The sequence below is a fragment of the Dermacentor silvarum genome, chromosome 4, assembly GCF_013339745.2.
Source record: "Dermacentor silvarum isolate Dsil-2018 chromosome 4, BIME_Dsil_1.4, whole genome shotgun sequence".
Taxonomy (NCBI): domain Eukaryota; kingdom Metazoa; phylum Arthropoda; class Arachnida; order Ixodida; family Ixodidae; genus Dermacentor; species Dermacentor silvarum.
Window position 1 is genome coordinate 70,881,133 of NC_051157.2, and position 23,967 is coordinate 70,905,099.

Consider the following 23,967-nt stretch of genomic DNA (forward strand, 5'->3'; position numbering starts at 1 on the left):
TGCCCCCATTCTAAGTGACTTTTTTTTAGCTGAAATTGACAGAGCTGTGGCCGAATGCCTGGACAGCCTTAACTTTAAAAGTTTTTAGATTTGTTGACGACTACCTCTTTCTTTTTGACAATGATTCAGAAGCAAACCAGTCGCGTGCCCTTAATATTTTGTCTCACTTCAGTGAAAGCTTTAGCCCCTTAACCCTCAAACGTAATTATGAATTTGTAACTCTAAAGTCAGCCTTTGTGACCTTTGATTCAATATTGCCACCTGTAGGTAGTGGGTCGAGGGCAAGAGCGGGTCGAGCCCAAGAGAACAAAGAAGACCGCGCACGAAAATTTCACCTCTAGGTACAATTTTCACACGGGACTACAATAACACCTCATCATAATGGAGTTTGGAGTTGGAGTTTAAATTATTTCTTTTTGACCGTTGCTTCATTATAGCTGGTGCTTCTCACAGCCAAAACAAGAGAGGAGCATTAGCACATCGCGAGGTTGCCATCAGCTCGTGGGAGTTTTGAACTGCTCAACTGGCAAATTGGAAAGAAGTGCTATTCAATTCCTTGACGCTGTATTCATTTTTCACCCTAATCATCTTAGCTGGTGCTACCAACTACGTTGCAATAAGCCTGTCCTGCTTTACAACTCTGCACACTTTTAATTACAGTTGAATCTCGATAATTCGAACTCGAAGGGGCCCGAAAATTTGTTCGAATTAAAAGAACTTCGAATTAACGAAAGGACGTATTTTTGAAGTATTCGAGCACCATAGCAAGATGAACGAACGGTGCGAGTCGTGAAATTTCACGGCGCGCAAGCGCATAGGGAGCAAGCCCACGCCAGCCAACGCTCGGTTCCCGATAACGGCAGAAAACGAAACTTCAGGGAGCGGACGGCGCCGACATGGTGACGGACGTGCGCGGCGCGCGCGCGCGGGGACCGTCGAAGGTGAGGGAGGAGGGCGACAGGAAAGCGGATTTGGCCTTGGCAACTCCGCCGCTTCGGTGGCAGTGGCTTCGGTGGCTCCCCTCGCCCTCTGACTCAACTCCCTCGCAGCTTCCTCATCTTCGACTGTCTCCGTGCGCGCCCGCCGCCAGTACAGCCGGCTCGGCGCAGATAAGCCCGCTCCTGGAATTTTCGTTTGCTGCCGTATCAGGAAGCGAGCGTTTGCCGGTGGGGGGGGGGGAGGTGCTGACGCCGCTGGTCCAGCCGGCCCGGCGCCAGCTTAGGCCGCTCCCTGAAGTTTCGTTTTCTGCTGTTATCGGGAAGCGAGCGTTTGCCGGCGTGGGGCAGTTCGTTCGCCGGACTGGGGTCTCTCCTAAGCTTTTGCTCTATGGCGGTGTCAGAGCAATGCCGGTCGGAGGACGCTGCCGCGGTATTTGGCGCGCTGCTGAGAGCATTGTCGGTCCGCGGTATGTTCGAATTACTGAGTGTTTTTGCCCATTGAAATACACATAACTGACGGGACCAGAGCGTCAGTTCGAATAAACCGGCAGTTCGAATTAAGCGTGCTCGAATTAACGAGATTCGACTGTAGTAAAATGGGTCAAGTTGTCAGAAAATTTAAGTCGCTGTTATTCATTAGTTAGTCATACATTAGTTTAATCGAGGAGGTGCCAATGGCTCGAGGAGGCTCGAATAATTATGCAGGTTCTAAAAAATTTTTGGTGACTGTAAACGAATTCTTCGTCTTTGACTCTTTGGCTCGCTTCGACTAAAAACTTTGTCAATGGCAGTGCAGCTCGCTCACTTAAACTGTTGATGGTACATGTTTTCAAATTTATGTTTGTTCGTTCCGAATACTTCGAGTATTAAATTCGAAGCGAAGTGGATGCTGAATATGTAGCATAATATTTCATTGGATTCTTAACAACATACAATATTTGTATAAGCCTACAATTTGCTGGTGCAATGGCTAGTGACCAGGATTTCTACCTATCTTGACAGCCCTTCTCTGTTTCTTTGTTTATCATTACTCTGATATTTATTTTACCACATTTTTCTTGCCAGGACCGGCTTCTGGCGGAGCTGCTGATTCACAACAAAGACTGGATTGTGTCCTACCATGAGCATGATTCTCTGCTTCAGAATGTCACGGCAGAGGAATTGACAGAAGAAGAGCATAAGTTAGCCTGGGAAGAGTACAAGAACGAGCGTGAGGGGCGACTCACTGTAGCTGTCACTTGTGAGTTGGGGCTATTTTTTCATTTGATGTATGTTTTTTTGAAGTATTAACACAAATTGCAGGTTTTCCTGTTCAGTTAATTGGAAAATTGGTTATTAGATCATTAGTTGTGTTACCAAGGCAGCCAGACTCTGACCCATATAATACAATGCTCTCTGACGAAAGTCATGTAATGGCAGCAGTAACATGCATAAGTGTGGAAAAGTGTTCGTTATCACATTTTATATCATACTTATACCCGTGCCACATGTGGTCAGAAAATGACATTAACTTGCTAATGCCTCAAGTTTCCGAATGACATTTTTTTCGGTGGAGCTGTCACACGTCTAAATTTAAATACATTTTATGCGATGATGTCTATGACACCATATTCTGAAGTGAACAATGCTAAGTTCTAAATAAAAAATAAATATGCATTTACAAGTTTAATTGCCTTCATGAATAGTGAAAAAACAAACATACTATGGTGCCATTAGCGAGACGTTGTTGCTGTCTTTTACAATGTTGCAACCAACATAGCAATTTCAACCATTGCGAGCCAAATCTGAAGCCTAAAAGCAATATGGCGCCTTCCCTGTGGAAGCGGTTCCAACGCTGACCTGAGGACATTGGCGGAGTACAACTCCCGAGAGGAGTGTTGCAGCTAACAGTTAATCATGAATTATTTTTTATGTGATAGAGGCTGTTTCAAATACTTCAATTATACTGCATTGCTATGGTGTATTGAGTATGCATTTGTCAGTCAAGTGAGGTCTGGTGAATCCATTAGATAATGAATGGCGAAAATGGGTTCAATAAAACTGTTATTCTTTGAGACATGGTAATGAAAACTTGAACTTATATGTAATGTTATGCGCTTATCTTGAATATGCAGTCCATTTTTGTTTACCTTCTCTGGTTTTAATTTTATGTGAGCATCCTTTAAATAATTTTTTGCAAAGATTTTCAAAATATCATCATCATCACCGGCCTATATTTATGTACACTGCACGACAAAGGCCTCTCCAAGCGATCCCAATTACCCCTGTTTTGCGCTAGCTGATTCCAACTTGCACTTGGAAATTTCCTAATTTCATCACCCCGCCTAATATTCTGCCATCCTCAGCTAGGCTTTCCTTCCCTTGGCACCCATTCTGCATCTTTAATGGTCTACCGGTTACCTGCCCTATGTATTACATGGCTTGCCCAGCTCCATTTTTTTCTCGTAATGTCAACTTAATGTCAGCATGTACTGGAATAAAATTCGTTGCTGCAATTTCGCTCAACGGGGTTTTAATGGCTTCTGCAGTGTTATGTTATGTGGTTATTTTGAATATGAGGTTCATTTTTGTTTATCTCCACTGGTCCTAATTTTATGCAATCTTTGCATCGATTTTCAAGATATCTGTTCCTTAGATTTTGCTAAATAGGTTATCAATGGCTTTTGTATGATTCACGGAATGCTGTAAGACCAACCTTATTGCTCGGCCTTACCTAGATCAACAGTTGCAAGACTTCAAAGTTAAGCACCAGAGAAACACTGTTTCGAGTTTCAACTTCAAAACCTCAGAACTCATGTTCTAGTTAAGGCAGAGCAATAAGGTTGGTCTTGCATCATTCCTTGAATCATACAGAAGCCATTAATACCCTATTTAGCAAAATCTAAGAAACAGATAGCTTGCAAATTTTTGCAGAAAATACTTAAAGGAAGCTTTCATAGAATTAGAACCAATGGAAATAAACAAAAATGGACCTCATTCGAAATAAGCACATGACATAGCATATTTGTACAACATTTCAGCACTCTACCTCGAAGAATAAGGATTTGAAAAATTTATGGTTTGAGACCCACATCTCCTCTTTAGGCAAATCGTATTAGGTTTGTCCGTGTGGCATCACACAAATGGCATTCAAATTTAAGGCAATTAAGTTGATGTCATTTTTTTGTGGCTGTGTGGCATCGGTATAATTCATTTAAAGAAATGGTATTTTTGCTTCTGTCAACCTTTGTATGTCGTGATTCCATATTAAGTGACATTTTAGTATCTTTTCTGTCGGTTCTTGCGGCTGAGCTTGTCTGATAATGTGCACTCCTGCACTTCCATTATAAGCAGGAGGGTCTCAGCACAGAATTTCCTACAATAATTACCAAGGGGTTATCCCTTGGTAATTGGCACTGCAATCATCGTTCAGCCACCATGGGAACGATGGGAAGTACATGGATTTGTCTGATCTTCGTGCTTGTGGATTCAGAAGTTCCCGTGGCTTTGTTTATTGCACTTTATATGCCTTCATGGTTGTAAATTTCAGAGCAATCTATACGTTTCGAAGTGCAGAAGACTCTGCGAGCACGCACAATCGCTACTAATTGCAACAGTTCATCTTGTCGAGGTGGCCAAATCGAAACTCACTAAGCGTCTCAAGGCACTAGCTGGCTTGTGATAACTGCATGAGGTCGCTTTATGCCGCTTATCGATGCATGCGTCCGTGGCATGATGGTTTCAATATCGGGCTTCTGTGCTAGTGGTCCTGTGTTCGAATCCTGCCATCGGACAATTCTAATATTGCTTATTTAATAATTTCTTACGCAGTACTTGGTTGAAAATGACGACATTACAAAGTCGCGAAGCCATTTGAAGCCAGAAGGACTAAGTTTGGGCAAATCCATGTACTTCCCATAATTTACACGCTAGCTGAACCGCCCCGGTTGCAGCTCCCGTAAACACTAGTGCCAGAGTTCTCTCTAGTAATTATTGTATTAAACTCTGAGGATCTCAGTATGGCTGTCACCATGTGTGAAAGATATTTACCTGCACTGTTTCTCTTTTGATTGCAGCAGCAGAGACAGACACTGCTTCAACACCTGCACTGGCAACTGGGGCAGCACCAGCAAAAGCAACCAGCCTACGTGTGGCATCATGCAAACTCTCTCGGGCTGGCACGAACAAAGCTAAAAGAATTCGTAAGCCAAAGAGAACTCTTCGAATACCGGAACAAGTGCCCATGAGCACTGTGGCAGGTGAGTCTGAGCACGTCTAAAAATGCCTCAGTGCATTCAAACCAAGGGGGGAAAAACGCAAGGAGAAGCCTTTACGGTGCTGATTAAAAAATTCATTATCAGGATCACTCATTCATTTGAATCGGAAGGCAGTGAACCATAAAAACATTCATTTTTGAGATATGAACATTGAGCTCTATGCATTTATCTGATTACTGTCGAGCCTCGATATAGTGAACATGTATATAACAAATTCTTTGATGTTAAAAAATAAATTAAGATGTTTCTTGCCGTTATCGGCATGTAACAAGTACAGTCGACTCTCGTTACTACAGACCCTCATAATCTGACAAAAAATTACCTTTGTATCCGAAGTCCATAATATCCGAAACGCCTCACTGCCGAAACTTGGGTTGCGATGACTAGCAACGTTATTGCAAAGAGTGAGTGACGAACGAAAAAAAAGAAAAAGGCGCAGTTTCGTTCAAAAGGCGAAGCATTGATTGCGATAACAAATTGGTGAACGGCTATATGAAGTAAGGATAGTAGTTTTGTCGGCCTTCTAAAGTTGTAAACATTCGCTGACTAACTAAATTAACAAGCACAATTAACAGTGTCATGCGCACACATGTTAACATGAGCACATCTCGCTCGATGACTGCGGAAAGTCGCTGTCAAAGCAGTCAGGAAGCGCGGAAGCAGTAGCGAGCGAACAAAACGTCGAAAGCACAGTGCATATGAAGCTACCAACACTGAGCGCACTTTGTCCTTTCAAGATAAGATCGCATTCAAAATACGGCGGTGGCGCGGCCGTGCCGTAAGCAGCAGCCGCCGGATTAGAAACCCCTCCCTCTCCCTCGCCTCCCCCCCCGTGCCTCGTACTCAAAAGAGACGGCGCACTTCCACCCCGCCTCCCCCCCTCGTGCGTGCGAGATTGAGCCACGATTGTTGGTTGACCCTCGCAAGTCTGTTGTCAGCCTGTATCGACACACCAAAAGTATGCTTTAGACGCCCGATTTAAAAAAAAATTGCCACTAATTTTGCCCATTGTAGCCAATAGTCAGTTGTAGCGCAGTCCGTTAAAAGCGAACATCGCTGCATTAATAAAATAGGTAGAGTAAACTAAGGCTTTTGAACCATGGTCCGTTATATCTGAAAGTCTGTTGTACATAGGTCTGTTGTAATGAGTATAGACTGTATATGGTTATAACAAATATATCGTAATACTATAAGGAAGGTTTTCTTGTGTCAGATGGAGCTTCACTATAACTAGGTTCCGACTGTATTTATGCAGTTCCGGGAGTAATTGAAATTTAAGTGGGCATAGGTGGGTGACGACATGCCCTCTGCATTGTGATGTGTTCTTGCAGTACGGCATCGCTACATAGTAGAATCATGCCATTGTCACACAGAATCTAAGGTTGCAGAGTGAATGCGCATACTATGACTGTTTTCAGCTTGTGCGCATTTTCATTATCCTGACGTTGCACGATGATACTTGCACGATATGAAATGAATTTAGTGTGTGTTCGAAACTTTGCTTTACAGGTCAAAGTGTCAGCAGTTAACAGTGTGCTAGGTGTTGCACATTCACCCAGATCAGTTTAGCAATACACACCATTTGCCTTTATGGTGGTTGTGTATGAGAGATTCTAGTGCAAGTTATGCTACATTTTTCACCAGCAGCACCAGCTACATCTATGCCAATGTTGGCAACCTCAGCAATGGGAGTGATGACGACTACAAGCAGCCTGCAATTTGCGGCGCAGAGTTTCACTGGCACAAACATGACCAATGTGCTCACGTCGCCAAGGATTGTACAAGTACCAATACAAGTGGCCATGAATACGGTAGCAGGTGAGGCCGGTGCTCTCATTGCTGGAGTCATTCTGATGAAGGGAGATCAAGTAAAGAAATGTAAATAATTTCAACTACAAGCAGCTTTTAAAAAAATAAATGAAAAAAAAAACTGATACTTTGTTACATGCCATGATCATCTTCAATTAGCAAAACTGACAGTTTCTGCAGTCTGTGGTGGAAAGCATAGTGTTTGGAAAAAACTTCTTGTCCTGGCATTGGTTTCAGAGCATTGAACACATCGTTGCAATTTGTAATATTATGCATAATTTATTCAGAGGTGTTAAGTTCCTCTATTCCAGTGAAAAGTTGTAACTTGTTGAGTGCATCGGAATTTTTGGAATGTTCTTGGCTGACTCCTGTCTCATACTACCATACGGTATTGTGATCTTAGCTACCATGGTAATTGCAGGTCTGTCTACAACCGGTTGTAAGTACATGTCTAATTGTAAAGCAGGCACATTATAAGTAGAGTCCTTCATTTTCGGTCCTTCTTTTTTTCTAAATTCGAGAGTTAAGAGTTGGATGTTATGTTCTATTTGAAAAGGAAAACCGGGGAGAAATTCGGCACTTTGTTGCCTCACAGAAAAACCGGGAAAAATTGGTGGTTTTGTTCTCTGGCAGGTTTTTTTGGGGGACAATTTCTACAAACAGTTAACACAAGCAATGTTCTCCTTCTGGACACAAGCGTTCAGTCAAACATTCAACAAGGGAAAGCACTCACAGGAACATGCAGTGGCAAAGAAAGCTGCTTGCAAATCATCTGACGAACTGCTATCTACTAATCCTCGTTGTCATGCATTGTTAGTATATTTAAAGGAAATCACATTAACAAAAGCAACAAATAGAAACGGGTTTGGCTATCCCTCCTTTACATTTTTCTCTGCCTGCAATTTTTAACAAAGCAAAAAGTACAAAAGTAGTGCACAAGGGCATGCTCTGCAGGAGGTGTAATGCTTTACCTTATCTTGCAAGCCTTTGTTAAAGACATTATTAGTATATGCATTGAGGATATTTCTTTGTCCATCCTAGACATGTCGCGCCTTTCATCCATGTCTGTTGTCGTCCAGTTTTACTGGTTTCATATACAATCGCCAGCTGATAATGCGGACACTGATAATTCGGACATGCTTGATTATTTGAACAGTCCTGCAACAGATAGCGTACTTGGCACCAGCGGCGTAACCAGGGGTTGGCACACCGGGCACATACCCAAAATTTCTGTTTTACTATGTGGCCAGCCTAGTCCCCCAAAAGTATTCCCATGGGTATTCCTGAAAGAGACAATACGAAAATAATTCTTGCATTTTTTATCCTCTCGTGAAATAAAATTGCTTATTTTCTAGTGAATCCGGTATTTCGGACTCCCGATTATTTGGATGGTTTGTGGCGTTTTACTCTGGCAGCAACTGCGCACTGCGTGGCCGCGCGCGCCCTACCTTGAAAGCGATCTGCGTCGGGGGCTAGGCCTAGGTGCGACGGCGACTCATACCTTTGTGCTTGCTCCGTTCCCGCAGCTCAGTTTGCGTTGAAGCGGTACACAGCATGAAGGTCACTTCGCTCGCTGCTACCTCGCTTCTTCACACCAGCGTTTTGACAGCGAGTGTCTGCTGTCATCAAGTGTGATGTGTTCACGTTTGCCTGTGTGCGCATAATAAGCGAATTTACTTAGTAAGCGAATGTTTCAGAGTTTATACTACCTATAAAACTACTATCCTTACTTTGTAAAGCTGTCTACGCATTTGCTATCGTAATCGATGGTCCGCCGTTCGGGCACTGCAAAATTTTTAGAGGTGTCTGCGGAAAAAAAGTCGCTGAAAATTTTACCCAGCATAATGAATGCACCCCTCAACTTTGTGCATATTTTTTAGGCAGAAACGTGCATTCATTATGCGACTAAATATGGTATATATGTATATATATGTTTTTGTAAGGAACCCCTCTGCAACAATGCCCTGCAGCGTGAATGTAGAATCCTGAAATAAATAAATACTGCAGGAAATACCGCTTTGAATCATCACATTTTCAAATACCATATAGACTCGTGTAAGGGCCACACCCGTGTAAAAGGACTGCACCCCTAACTTAACTGCCCAAAATTTTTTGGGAAAAAAAAATTTACAATGGAGAAGCAATCGCGTTCAATGCTCCCGATGCCGCGCGCGCACATTGGCGAATTTTCTTGCGTTGCATGCTTCTCTGTGGCACTACTAGATGGTGAGAGTCAGGGTGTGCACAAGATCCTGGGTGTGCATAAGTTACCGGCTGCGTGCTTGCGCGCTGCCTTGGAGCAACACAGTTGAATCGGTTGTGGCCGCTGCCTCGCTGCCGAGCCTCGAACATCAGAGGTCAAAGCCCAGCTCTTGCCTTCTAGCAGAGGCAAGCGAAAATTCACTGATGTGCGCACCAAACATGATATCAGCGCACCAAACGTGATAGCTTCTCATTTGGATTTTTTTTTCTGTAACTTTTGATGCCAAGTTGTAGGTGCTGCCCATGCACAATTGCAGCCCTTACTTGAGATTATATGATATCGTTTTTTTTTTTACTGTTATAGATATTAATTAGTCTTGAAAAGAATATGCGAAAACCTGCAATGTCATGGGAAGCTAGTGCAGGAATTTCAAGTTGATGCCATCATCCATAATCTATTTTTGGGTTGCTTATTAGCTTGTGTCTCTGCTGACTGTAAGACTGATCTAGTATTTGCAATTTCAGGAGCGTAGTCTAAATATGTAGATTAAATAAAGCTTTTTGTTTAGTGTATCTTTAGGTCATTCACAGTGGTCTGTAGTCCCATGGTGCATATACTCCCTTGTGTACATTGGCAGTACATGTCACTACAGAGTCTCTCTTAGGCTCGTGATTCTGTCCCTGAACACAATGTGAACACAAGGGACGCCTTAACAGATTTTGAATATGCAATTGTGTAGTATTTTCCTTTGGCCTATATGCACCAAGTTGACAGTGGCTAAAGACAGTTAGCTGCTTTGCTTCACATTGGGAGCATTTTCACATCTTTCTTTGAAGTTCCTCTCCTGACCCATATCCCTGTCATTGTATCTCCCAGAGTGCGCACACAAATGCACAATAAATTGTGGATCACATTCTTTTCATTGAAGAAAAGAATTAATTGTAGATGGCTGTCTTGAAATGGCCGGTGACTATGTCGCTGACTATGGCATTCAGCTGCTAAGTGCAAGTTGTTATTGGATTGTTAGACTTGCACAGAAGCTCATAATTACAGCTTTAATGTTGTTATAGTCTGCATTGTGGCTTGCATATTTGTTAATACTTCTTGAGAAGCCTTGCATCTTGGCTGCAGTAATACAGTTAAACCTGCTTATAACGAACCACCATATAACGAGTTCCTGGATGTAACAAAGTTTTTCTATTCCCCGCCGTTACTCCATAGAAGCACATGTATTTGAGACCTCTACGTAACGAAGTGGCAGCGGGAGACCCCCTCGAAATAACAAGTTTTCCCCGCCAACAACCTAGAGATTTCGCCCCAAATTTTGTCATTTTTGTGCAAGCAGCAACCGGAAGCACCTTCTCCGCCGCGACGAAATGCGAAGTGGCGGCGGCGCGCTTGGCGCGCTCAAATTCACGGTGACTTCGAGGTGAGAGCGAGCGCACGTGTGCGTGTGTGCGAGCGTGCGCGAGGCGGGCCTGCATCCCTCGACCCGGTGATCTTGCTGCTACGGGCGTGACCTTTCCCCTTCCCTTCATTCAAACCTGATCCCGCCGCTTGCTGCAGCTGGCCTAACCCACCAAGCCGGCACTCTTCTTTTCCAGTTGATGTTGCCGAAGAAAAAAAAAAAATTTTTTTAAGCGCTGGCAATGCCACTTTTGGTTACTGCGCAAGTCTCTGCACAGTAAACGATGACGGAGCAGCATTGTGTTCAATGATGTCGTACGAACGGTCAGTGCTGCCGTCCATCATGAACAAACAACAAAGCAAAATCACGCGGTTTTTTACTGCGAAATAAATGTTTTGGGTGAGCTCTGCCGTCTGTTACCCTTTTGCTTACTGTATTTACTCGAATCTAACGTGCACTTTTTTTCCGATAAAACAGGTCCAAAAATTGCCTAAATTTGCCTAAATTGACCCTAAATTTGCGCTACCATATCGCCATCGGCATTTCAATATGGCCGTCTCCTACACACTTCGAGCCTAGCTCCTGTAGCTTCGACCATGTGCTGTAGTATGTGTGCTTAGGCATTAGTCTACCAATTTAGTTAAACAGCAAATGTTTACAAGTTTATACAGCCGATAAAACTACTATCCTTAGTTCGTATAGCTGTCTGCTAATTTGCTGTCGCAATCGATGCTTCGCCTTTCGGGCGGAACTGGGACTTTTTTTGTTCATCGCAACTTTAGTGTATTGGGAGTGAATCTTGAGCGACAGTTGCATTTATGTATGAAAGCATCAGGTGCGCGGTACTCTAAAGATTGTTTTTCCCTCTCTTTTGGTCACGGAAAACGGGTGCGCGTTACAATTGACGACGCGTTAGAATCGAGTAAATACGGTAAGCATTTCTTTTTGGAATTTTCGTGCCGAACCTGCATATAACAAAATCCTCTTTATAATGAAGTTTTTAGGGAATTTGTCAATTTCGTTATCTCGAGGTTTAACTGTAGCAGTAAAGGCTGTGTAACGCAACAATGTTTGCGTAACTTGTAGACATTTCTGGACACATTGTGTTGTGCACAGGTGTTGCACATCTAGACAGATGACTTTAAAAATAATTTTACTGTTTATTTATAGCCACGTGCTATGAGAGGGTGTGATGCAAGGTGTTCTTTATTCTCTGCTTCCACAAGGTGAACCATTGCGAAGGAACCCATCAGAATCGATGGCGGCGTCAGCAACAGCAAGAGCAGCCAACCTGCAGCTGATATCGCAGACGTACCTCGATGCATGTGCAGTGAAACAACTTCGAGTTCCAACAATAATACAAGTACCAGCAGCTATGAACCCTACTGCAGGTGAGGCCTCCGCCTGCTATTTTTTTTAAAAAAGGTCATGTGATGCATTTAAATTAAAAATGGAAAGGTAAAAGAACAGTGCTTACAGATGGCTAAGTGACAACCAAACAAAACATTCGACATGCCACGTTTTTGTTTTCTTGCTGAACTGTGCTGACATAATTCAAAGTTTTCGCCTCAAATTTTACTTTAATTTGACCAAATGTGTTAAAGGGACACTAAAGATAAACACTGAATCAGTTTAGACTGATAAAGTATTAATTCAGAACTTCATTTTTGTTAATTTCACAGCAATAGGCTGATTGTTAGAGGAGAAAATGAAGCTCAAAGATAAATTTTTTGAATTTCATGCTGAAACCGCAGCACTGGTACGTCAGTATGACGCCATCGATTTAAAAATATTTCTTCGCATTTTGGCTGTCGTGACGCTGTAAAAATTCTTGAAACTTTCAAAATTCAGACTTTGGCTTCTTTAGAATACAGTGTAGCCGATCTTTATCGATAAGTAATGTTGTGCAAATATTGAAGTTTTCAAATAATAGTTTCGAATATTGTGCTATTCGATTTTCACTTTGAAGAAAATTTTATATTTGACATTTCGAAGTCTATTGATCGGTTTTCTATATTCAGCTTTGCCGCAATACAGCTGTGCTATGTGATGAAGCATACCAAAAGTGCACTATTTTTTGTTTAAGCTTCCTCTATACATTGCTGTAGTAAACATTTTCAATTTGTGCACTGTTTTACTCATTTGGCGTTATTAAGGAAACATGCAGAAAGGCAGTTGCATCATGCTTTGCTATTCATTAATCTCTGTGTATCTTTGAAATTTAGTTAACGAGTTTTACTGCACTAAATTATGACCTCATTCTTCCACAGAACAAGTAATTCCAATATGCAGCAGTTCCTATGCATAAGAGTTTGCAGCCACTTCTTGGCACAACAGCTATTTGACATTAAATTCCAAAATATTCGTCCTGAAATCACTATTCACTTTGAACTGAAATTTCACTATTCGCACATGCCTGCTGATAAGAGATTAACCCATTGGCTACCAAATATCACATGTGCTGCGTGGCCTTCCATACTGATTATTCTTGCCCTGCACGCTCTTTGCACAAACTGTCATTGACATCTTCGTTATATAATACTCTACAGCAATTAACGCAGCAGGAATGCAAATAATATGTTTATTTTTCAGTATAGAGCAGCACTTTTCAGTTCAACAACCTAACTACCAGTCGCAGATTTATTTTTGTGTGGGAAAGCTTGAAAAACACGGCATGGGGGAACAGCACAGCACTCTTTACACTCTCACCTGTATTGCGGCAAAGCTTAATATAGAAAACCGATCATTACACTTCGAAAAGCTGAATACAGTGTAGACCGCTTATAACGTAAGCCGCCGGAGTCGCAAATATCCGCACTATAAGCGGTACCGCTCTATAACCAAAGCAACAATTTTCAAGGCCCGCACATATGCAAAACATATGCACCGAGCCGCCATGCGTATGCGAGTCGAGGAATGCGGCTAGAACATTTGCATTCAATTTACAGTCGAATCTCGTTAATTTGAAATAATTCACACGGCGGCGCCTCCGACCAGCGTTACTTAATGTCCCTACCATGAATCTCTATGAGGTTCATGAAATGAATATACGCTGTTAGCAAAAAGTAGCCGAGATTGGCGTTTTCGCCGCTCATGCGCTTTGAAAAGGGACCTTAGCATTACTCCGGAAGCGCCATGAAGTAAAAGCTTAGGAGAGACCCCTCAATGTCGCACGCGAACAAAAACAAACCAAAAAAAAAAAAGAACGCGCTGGAAATTTCATCCTCTCTCAAATGGCAAGGTCGCCGATTCTGCGTTGCGCCGGAACATGCATGTACGTGCCGCCGTCTCAGCCACGCTACCGTAGCCACGCATAGAAAATGGCAGTGAACCCTTCTTTCTCCTTTATGCTTCCTCTACTTTCTAGTCACGTGTTGACCTTGCACGCAGCGCTGCGGCTACGGCACAGAGGGAAGCAGTGGCGCTGTCCCAGGTCGGCCAACGAAACTTCCCCCGCCGGCAAACACCTGCTTCCTGATAACGGCAGAAAACGAAACTTCGGGGAGCTGGCGCCAGGCCGGCTGGAGCGGCAACGCCTGCAAGGCGGCGGGCGCGCACGGTGACAGTCGAAAGTGAGGGAGCTACGAGGGAGGGCGAGGGGAGCCACCGAAGCGGCGGAGTTGCCGAGGCGAAATCCGCTTCCCTGTCGCCCTCCTCCCTCACATTCCACGGTCTCCGCGTGCGCCCTTCGCCGTGCTGTGCCGGCGCCGCCCGCTCCCTGAAGTTTCGTTTACTGCCGTTATCGTGAAGCGCGCGTTGGCCGGCGTTAGCAGTTTCGTGGCCCTCGCACGCTATGCGCGCTGTGATATTTCACGACTCGCATTCAAGATTCTGGTTTCAGCCTCACTGGCTGTTCGTTCGCACCACGTGCCCTTCTCCTCCACTTTGTCTCTCTTTCTTCCTCGAGCACTCCTTGGGGCGCCCGTTTGAGGGGAGCGTTCGCCGTCTCCGTTGACTGATACAGGCAGCCGCACTGTAACCGGTATTTCGTTTGCCGCAGCTGCACTATAAGCGATACGTGTATACATGGAGTGCTATGGGAAAATTAACGGGAGTCTGAAAAGACCGCACTATATCTGGTCCTGCACTATAAGCGGTTACGTTATAAGTGGTCTATACTGTATCAAATTTTTCTTCGAAGTGAAAATTGTTTAGCTCAATAATCGAAGCTACTATTTGAAAACATTTTCATTTTCAGTTCTTGCTTGCAGTGAAGACTGTGTATTTTTTATTGCGATTTAACTAAGTAATTTCGTGACACAGTTTCGATTTAACAAAGTTTTCGGCCGCTTTAAGCATGTACTTAGAGCCTGTATAGCTAGTAAAGGTAGCAAAAAACTATACAAACGTTGGCCGATGCAAATGTTATTTCAAGCGCCCTTCTGCATGAAACGTTTTAGCAGAAAAAGTGCCGTCAAAGCGCGCAGGCAGGCAGGAACGCGTGCTTATTAGCCTACTCCTCCTAGCGTACGCGTCCATGTGAAGGCCATGCGTCATATCTTGGAGGTAATCTCTCCACGGCAAGCGCAAAGTGCGAGCAGAGACATGTGGTGACTTGATGTGCATTGCGTTTTTGTGTCTAGTGTTGGCAGTCGCAGGGCGAAGCGCTCGCAATGTGACAGCTAGTTTGTGGTCATCGAGTGAAATCTGCTAATGTTTTCCTGAGCGCGTGACACGGATAAAACTATGAACCTTCACGTAGTTGTCTCTTTGCTGTGACTTTATTTATTATTTATTTATTTATTTATTGCTCAGGACGAATATTCGTATCTTCTTACACTTTTATTTTTAATTTGTGGACGCCGGCTGTGGACAATAAGCGTGGTCAGCCATGGCATCCAAGATATTGGCGCAGCACAATGCAACACACGCAAATCTCGAACGCCGTGAGCCACGCCGATGCATTCCTCTCAGCGCAATCAGCACCGCACGCGCTGGCGCTCATAACTGCGTTATTATGGTCCGGCCTTCTTGCGATTTGCTTACAAATGCTTAATACTATCCACCAGGAATGCTCTGGGAATTTGTGAAGTTGGTTATAATGCTGAATCTTTAAAACCTTGAATTAACGAAATTCGTGATGTAACTAAGTTTTTCGCTGCAAGTAAACCTTCGTTCTATCGAGGTTCGACTGTATAACAATTAAATCGCTAGCATCGCACGTCTCCCTCCTGCCTCCCTTCCCCAGTTCCGAAGCACGAGTCGACTGTGCAGACGGCCACCCTTGCTCGGCGCAGTCGAATTGTTTTTCAGATTGGGGACAGTGTTCATTTTTTTTTTCCAGGATCTTGTGTTCCTTTTTTTTTTTTTTCCTGACGCAGACACCTAGTAGCCAAATTTGTTATAACCAATAACACTGCATGGGAACATTTTAGTAAGGGGAATTTTTTACCATAGAACACAAACAAAAGTTCACGGTGCCACTGCTGCTCATTGTTACATCTGAGTATTGTTAAATCCAGTAATGTTATAAGTTGGTTTGACAGTACTGTCTGTCCCCTCTCTGTTCTGTCTTTTCGTGCAACCTGGTTATAACAATTATCGGTTGTAACAATGGAATGTTCCAGACGCTTTGATATTGTTTATAAGCTTGTTCGACTGTATTTGTGACACGCTGATATTTACGAAAAAATTTTTACATTTATTTCATTATATCCATGCTTGCTATATTCGAGGGTTGACAACCATGTTTATTCGAATGTAAACCAAAGTATCTTTTTCAAAAATCTTTAGCCTGGAAGTAACCCACGCCCTTTGCCTTATACCCCTGTGACATGGGCAAATTTAGTGTTATTTTGAGCGAGTGCACTTTGCCAGTAGTGTCATTCACAGGCTGTCACATGGCAACGCTTAGTGGCACTTGCTGCAGAATACGTGCGCAGGTGAGTGTGTTTGGAAGTAAGAAAATGTGACCCTCAAAACGTCAAAATCTCATGCCCATGCTACAAGGGTGCCTCAGTAGAAAACTCAAAATTAATTTTGACCCTTTCAGGTTCTGTAATGCACATTGAAATCTAATGGGACAGTAGGACCGGTTGGTTGAATTAAAGGCCAATTGCAGTGAAATTTCATTTGGTGCTAAATTCTTTATAAATGAGTAGTATATACTATTGAAGCAAACTTGACAAAGCAGTAGGGTTAATAATTGTTAAATTTTTTTATCAGTGGCCTTTAAATAGCATTAAGCAGATGATGCGGCCAACTGGTGATTAACGGATATGACATAAATCAGAGCACATCGCCTCTGAGATATTTCAGTGCGTGACAGGCAGCCGCGGATGCTGCATAATCTCAGAATTTATGCCAAGGAGCCACGCTGGTTTTCAACGTTTGGGTCATGCGTCACTTCTGGCCAGTAGTAATGGCGGTGTTTTTCCTTTTTGCACTTTTGGTGTCAAAAACATCTGTTTCTGCTGCCTTTTCATGCTTCATCCACTTGTATGTAAAATTTTGCGTAGAGGCTTCTCTGTACCTGTACTATCTGAAATTACGCTTTTTACATTGCCCAAAATTTTATTGCAGCTGGCCTTTAACATGCACCATAACGTACAGAAATGCCATGAACTAACTGAAATACTGCAGATTCTCTGTGCCTGCCTGCAGTATGCTAAATGCTACACACTTTGCCTAATGTGTCTTAAAAATAAAGCACAATTTGCATATGTGTAGCAATGCATGAGAGGTTCTGTTCAAAACTGTTTCTGATTTCTGCAAACAGCAACAACCTCTGCAAAAACAGCTGTGGCATCATCGACGATGCCAAATAGCCTACTTATGATGGCACCCAGAATCATCGACAGAAGAACCATGACAGCTTTCAACGCACCAAGAGTAGTGCAGGTACCAGTAACGGTGCCTTTGAATACTGTTGCAGGTGAGTCTAGCAGTGTGATCACCAAAAGATTTTTGATTGTACTAAATAAAATGAAAAATTTGAAGGATACTTATTGAAGATATCTATCTCATAGGCGAATGATGGAGAGGGGTCTGCACGAGCAGAATTAACATGACATAGTGTTCTTACTTCACTTGTTCTTTATGCTGAGTCTTATTTGAACTTCAGAGAATGCATTAATGTAGTGGTTGTCAAATTTTTTGCTTTGTCAGACACCCAGTTTTCTAGTTTACTTCCGGAGAATAGGAGGGTCTTTTCGTCTTTATGGCAGGTGGTTTCTTTGGGTTACTGTCACCTTGTTAAGGCCAATCTTCGCAGCAGACAAACGCACGGACTGCGCATCCGAGTCTCGGCACTGCTCCCTGTGCTCATTGGCAACACACGGGTTGACCGCGGTCGGTGCCTGCAGTGAAGAGTGGCCGCTTTTTCACTATTGGGTTCGGTGTTGTTTGTCGCCTGTCGTAGGTTCTCAAATCGGGAGGCCCACGCCAAGTTCGCGCGTGTTAGATTCATGGCTGTTGAAGTGGCGTTTGAGTGTGCGGTCAACCAGCTGGCAACTACCGTGAGCACGCGTGCCAAGTTTGTCTGTCTGCTCGCGTGTGGGCAGAAAGCTACGAACTGTGTGTATCTGTGTGCGTGAACACATCACGCATATCCGATACGATCAGCGTGCCTTTGGTGACTAATCGGCCCAACTTTCGCACATGCTCTTATGCGTTCCATACGCACAGCTTTTGTTATCCTCTGTCCACATTGCATTAATCGTTTTGATCGGTCCGCTTGACCTGAATGAACCTTGTACTAATACAGTGGAATCTCGATGATACGATCACGGCTAATACGAATTTCCGGATGATACGAATTTTTCTGTGGTCCCGGCTGAGCCCCATTACTTTGCAACGTGCTAGAGAACGGTTGTTACGAATCGATTTTCGACCCGCGTCGGTTGATACGAATAAAAACGGCGCCCCACCAACGGCCGCGAAAAAGAACAGCGCGCAGTCACGCGCTTTCTCCCTTTCCCTTTTGGTGCGGAGGCGCGGATGCGGCGCCGGACAGCGCGGAGGCCGCGACTGGGCGCGAAGAGTTTGACGCGGTGGCGCTTTTCTTGCTTTTGCGCGCGGCCGCCGCAGCGATCGAAGGTTCGTGCGGTCTATCCCCCCCCCTCCCGGCCTTTTGCGCGACGGAAGCAGGGCCGGGCTCGACTGGCGCACCTGGCCGTGACAGAAGTCGCGTTTGCTCTCCGCTGTGCGTTCGCTCTCCGTGCGTGAAGGCGCGCGTCCCCCGCGCGATAGGCGCGCTTTCACTCGTACATACGGTGCGCGGTGACGATTTTATCGCCCTTGGACTCATGCTCCATGTCTCATGCTCCTCCTCCGCATCACCTTCGTTGATCTCCTCTCCCGTTGGTGGGCGCACCTCGTTGAGAAGCGTGCTCGCTACCACCCTTGTCGGCGAGATTTTCTAGCGGAAGCCGCATTATAACTGGTATTTCATCTCACGCGGCTGCACTGTAAGTGGTATGCGTATACATGGAGTTCTATGGGAGGGTAAACGGGAGTCGGAAAAGGCCGCGTTGTAGCCACTTCTGCACTATAAACAGTTACGTTATAAGTGATCCATACTGTAAATGCTTTTTACGTGCGCGTGCCTTAGTGAGTTCACCTCCGACTCTTTAATTTAGCTAGTTTTAATTGTGTTTCGATGATACGAATTTCGGCTAATACGAATATTTTTCGTGACCCCGTGAGATTCATATCATCGAGATTTCACTGTAGATATTGCACGCCATAGGGTTACTGCATGCATCAAGGCACTGACCACTTAATTGAAATATCCGACCAATCACTATTCGATTCAAAATTGAATATTTGAGTATTTGCACACCCCTAATTTTTGCCACTCTTTTTGCCTGCACCCTAAATATAACTACATGGTTATATATATTTCTTATACCTTGCATTGCAGCACTTACTGTCTGCAAAAATGAAGCTTACCTTTAATCTTGTGCCCACGCTTGTGGACTTGACCAAATCAGCAGAAGAAACAAACAAACTGCGCATGTGCACATGTGTGCAGGAGAGGGTTTGTTGCAAGTTATTCCTTGCTTATGAATGCATCAGGTTGGTGCATTGTTTGAGAATGCATTGGGATAACTACTGTGCCTGACCCATCTGTTTCTTTCTTGCTTTTCGTAAACTAATCACAATGTATGCCTCGCTTTTTATGTCAGGATCAGCACCTACGCATGTTTGCACTTGCACACCAACAGTTCTAGCGCCAACAGCCATGGGAACAGGAACCAACCTTCATTTTCCAACACGAGTGATACAAGTGCAAGTACCAGTTCCTGTGAACAGGGCAGTAGGTGAGGCTTGCTCTGCAGTTGACATGAATTATTCTCTTGGCTTGTATAAAATTATAATAAACAAAGCTTTTTGGGGGCACAGTGAGTTCTGCCACATGCACCATAGGACTGATATGTAACAGTAACAAAAACATTTAGATGCAATGCGATGTTTGGTTTGATTTTTTTGATGTTTAGTTCCAGTTCAGGACATGTTCACAGTACCGAGTTGTCATTACGTCACTTGTGTTTTAAACTTCTACCATGGCAGCACCATCATCATCATATGTACTTTTCTGATCAAAAGTGTACGGACCAGGGATTCTGCAATAAAGCCGACTTTCTTCTCTGCCTATGAATGTAACTTAAATTAAGGACTGCAGTCCAAACTTGGCATTGCAAACTTTCTAGTGCACATGTCAATATCAGTTTGTGTGTCTGAAATATGAATAAATTAAGCTTTTTTTACGAGCCTGTGGTCCGCATACTTTTGCGCACGGGTGTATGTGCGAGTGCAGTTGTTATATTTTCAAATTGTGTCAATATCCACTTGTGACCTTCATTGTGTAATAATGACACTTTAGGCTTTGTTGTGAAATTTAAGTTAGGAGCATTTGCCATTTTGTGCAGTAGGTGCACTGATGTATGTATATGGCAGATGCAGGGTAGTGACCGGCTGGTCACCCGTGGACCTGAATGTTGCTTCCGTAGCTGCCAGAATAGCTTATGCGCGTAATCTGAGGCCTGATCACCAATAAGCCACTTGTGTAAAAACGTTCGCGGCAAGCCTTCCACGATGGCTTGCTGTCTATCACCATTCTGGCCAGCAGGCAATTTTCTTCACGGCCACATTGCCTAGGTCTTAAGGCCTAACAATTGCTCTTTTGTGTATTGTCCATGACCAAAGTTAAGTTTGGGGCCGAGTCGATGCAGATCTTTACAGCATCTGTCTGGCACTCAGAAAGCACAGGAACTGCTTCACCAATGCAGGCGACAGTGCAGGGGCCAACCTGAAAGCTGCCAGTGTTGTTAATGGCTGCCATTCTTACGACTTGATGTCCGTGGATCATGTCTGAAAAATTGATTGAGATGTCATCTGAGATATGAAATTTCAGTCACCGTTGTGCATTCATTCTGTGGAGGTGGTGGTGGTGCCACAGGAACGTCTGAACAATCCTGCAGGTCAAAACATGTGGTGGTCGAAAACTGTTTCACGACTATGGTACGCATTGAAAAAGCCACATATCTTGCAGCAGTAAAACTCTTTGGCATTTAGAGTTCTGTTTTGCCACTACGTCCAACTGCCAAGCAATTCTTATTAAATTAGAAAATATGAAAAAGAAAAACTTCTGTGATACATGAGCCAGAAATACAGTACGGTGGCAAGCACACCAAATGTCTTTCTAACACATTGTTGGTCCTGCACTTGGAGCTGCACATGGGAGGTACTTATGCCATTTCTATTTCTCATTGTCTGCATCAGCAGCAGCGCCAACAGCAGGTGCTTCAGCAGCAGTAGGAGCAGTAGCAGCAGCCTCAACAACATCAGTGACAGCAACATCAAGTACAGTGACCAACCTACAAATGATGACACACAGATTTGTTGATTCGAACAACACCAATGTACTTGCAGCACCTAAAGTTGAACAAGCACCAGCAGCCACAAACACTGCAGCAGGTGAGGCCATTTTTTCAGTTACTAAAAACTGTTTGATGGAATTAAATCTCCCGTAACAATATGCTGAAAGGTGAAGAACATTTGTTACCGACAGCTAATAAACAAACGAGCGAATAAACATTCCATGCTCTTTTTTACCACAGTTAGTTCCTGCAACATGATGGTAGAACTGTGTTTGGAGGTAAATTTTCTGCTTCAAGCTTTGCTTAAACTTCACGACATCCATTAACACAGTGTGTGGCAGCTTGTGCCTTGGAACACCAGCATCTCGTTACCATGTCTCGGAGAACACTTGTTTGACTGATTAGTCATATCTGAGTTATTAAGTGATGTTCTTATCTGATCTCGGGTAACGTTGTGTGATGGAAGTTTTAATTCTGTGATGGAAGTGCAATGCAAGGCACAGTACAAAGAAATAGATAGTGATGGGCACTTACAACTAAGGTGTGAACGAAACAACTGTATAAAAAAACAGTAATGAATGCACAGGTGCTCACGGAAAAAAAATGAGGGAAATTGACCTTGTGAGTCATGGTAGCACAAGAAAAAAATGTCGCAGTTTCACCCGAAAGGTGAAGCATCAATTGCGATAGCAAATTAGTAGAGAGCTATACAGAGTAAGGATAGTATTTTTATCAGCTGTATAAACTTGGACATGTAGCAGCACCCGCAACGCGCAGAACTGTTGTTGACGCCGTCGGCGTTTTGCCCGAGTTCGCACCAAACACACGCGGCTTTGGTGACTGTTGCCGGTGCCTCTGGCAGTAGCTCGGAGGTTTTCGACGAGATCAGAACGGGACACTTGTCGAGCAGTGTCGGAAGTCTTTGCCACCTTCTCGCCTCTCAACGTTTTTATATAAATACGTATTTGGTGCCGCATCTAAACGTCGCCTCTCCTCCCTCCCGTCCCCCCACTACCTTTCACGCGACGGAAGTAGTCGTGTTTGCTCTCTGCCGTGCGTTCACTCGCACATACAGCATACGGCGCGCGACAACGATTTCATCTCCATTGGACTTCATACGGAACCTCACGGCGACAGCGACACTGATGGTAGAAATCCGCTTGGAGTGTCCATATAATTGCTATCGCAATAAAAACAGAAAGTGATGCCAGAGAAAGGGGATCACAGGGGAAATGTATCATTGAAATGTACAAATAACAAGATTATGAAAGTGGACAATGAGATAACTTGCCCCTGGTGGGAGCCAAATGCACATCTTCTGCATTACGCGTGAAGTGCTTTACCAGTTAAGCTATCACAGCAGCTATCCTCCTGTCCACTTTCTTGGTCATTTGTGTGCGTACAAGATTAGCGGAAAATGATTTCTTCCACTTCCATTTCTCTTTACATTATTACTTCTACATTTCAGTCGAATATAACAATTATTTTTCCCTGTCTCTGGCTTCAATGCCCTATTCTTCGTATGGTTGGGGCCAGGGTATCAAACCGGAACTGAACCGAAAACCGAAAAAAAAAAATAATTTTTTGCTCGAACCGGAAAGGAATGGGAACGTTACGTTTTTTTTTTTTTTAACATCTTAGTGAAACTCAAAGGAAACAGTAATGGCTTCCGGTTCAGGTTGGCCACGTTTTCTAGAGCTTTTTATCCATGAATTGTCTACGCTTGGGGCTCATCTCTGCTACCTCATTTGTAAATACGCACCATCTTCCCATGATTTTAAAGGTAACAGCACCATTAATTCAGTTTTCAGCGTGTTGCATCAGCGGGCACACTAAGTGGTGTGTTAACGTGACAATATTTGCATTGCATCCGATGCACAAACTCTCCAGACTGTAATGCTTGCAAAGGTATCTATAAAGTAGAGCACGCATACTTGTTGCTTGTCCCCCGTAGGACTGTGAACGGCAGGCATTGAAGTCTTCGCAACTCCGGTGATTTTTCGATGTCAACAGATGTCGATGAAATTTGCTGGGTACGTTACTCTGCACACTTCCGTCTTGTCCTCAAAAAAGCAGGTTTGAGAGTTGCACAGATTTTTTTACAAATGAATTTAATTAGCTACCTCGAACACCCTACCTTACCTCTTCCTCAGTTACAGGCCACATTGTGAGTGACGTCAGGAATATTCCACGCGGAGCATGCCGGGATCATGCCGGGATCACAGCGACGAGAGCGCGGAGGAGTCGACGATCATGAGCGAGTGCTTGGCATGAGAAGTTGCTGTCACGAGAAGTTGTGTTCCCTGTGGTCGCGGGCAAATGATGGGGGGTGGTAAATGGTGTTGCATTGTTGGCTGCACGAACTTTAGCCCTTGCCATCCACACACATAGTTTGAGCCGATGCCGATAGCGTTCAGCCGAGGTTAAGCCTATAACACAGTGCCGAGTTCGTGCGCCTACTGCTGGTGGACCTGAGCGACTGACCTGAAGTTAATTAAGCTATTAGGATGAAGAAAACTGATTCTGTAGT

At 43.9% G+C, this 23,967-nt stretch overlaps 1 protein-coding gene across 9 annotated transcripts in view; it reads left to right on the forward strand.

Moving 5' to 3' along the window:
• The window catches only part of LOC119450204 (transcriptional regulator ATRX-like), a 127,975-nt gene that overhangs the window by 77,333 nt on the left and 26,675 nt on the right, over positions 1 to 23,967 (forward strand). For 5 of the 9 annotated variants that reach the window (XM_049665712.1, XM_049665714.1, XM_049665715.1 and 2 more), the window contains 7 exons: positions 2,004 to 2,178; positions 4,994 to 5,176; positions 6,839 to 7,012; positions 11,841 to 12,005; positions 17,333 to 17,488; positions 19,743 to 19,877; positions 21,340 to 21,534. In XM_049665712.1, the coding sequence (XP_049521669.1) occupies positions 2,004 to 2,178; positions 4,994 to 5,176; positions 6,839 to 7,012; positions 11,841 to 12,005; positions 17,333 to 17,488; positions 19,743 to 19,877; positions 21,340 to 21,534 (1,183 nt within the window). The remainder of the gene's footprint in view (positions 1 to 2,003; positions 2,179 to 4,993; positions 5,177 to 6,838; positions 7,013 to 11,840; positions 12,006 to 17,332; positions 17,489 to 19,742; positions 19,878 to 21,339; positions 21,535 to 23,967) is intronic. The other 4 variants (XM_049665710.1, XM_049665711.1, XM_049665713.1 and 1 more) reach the window with 4 other exon arrangements.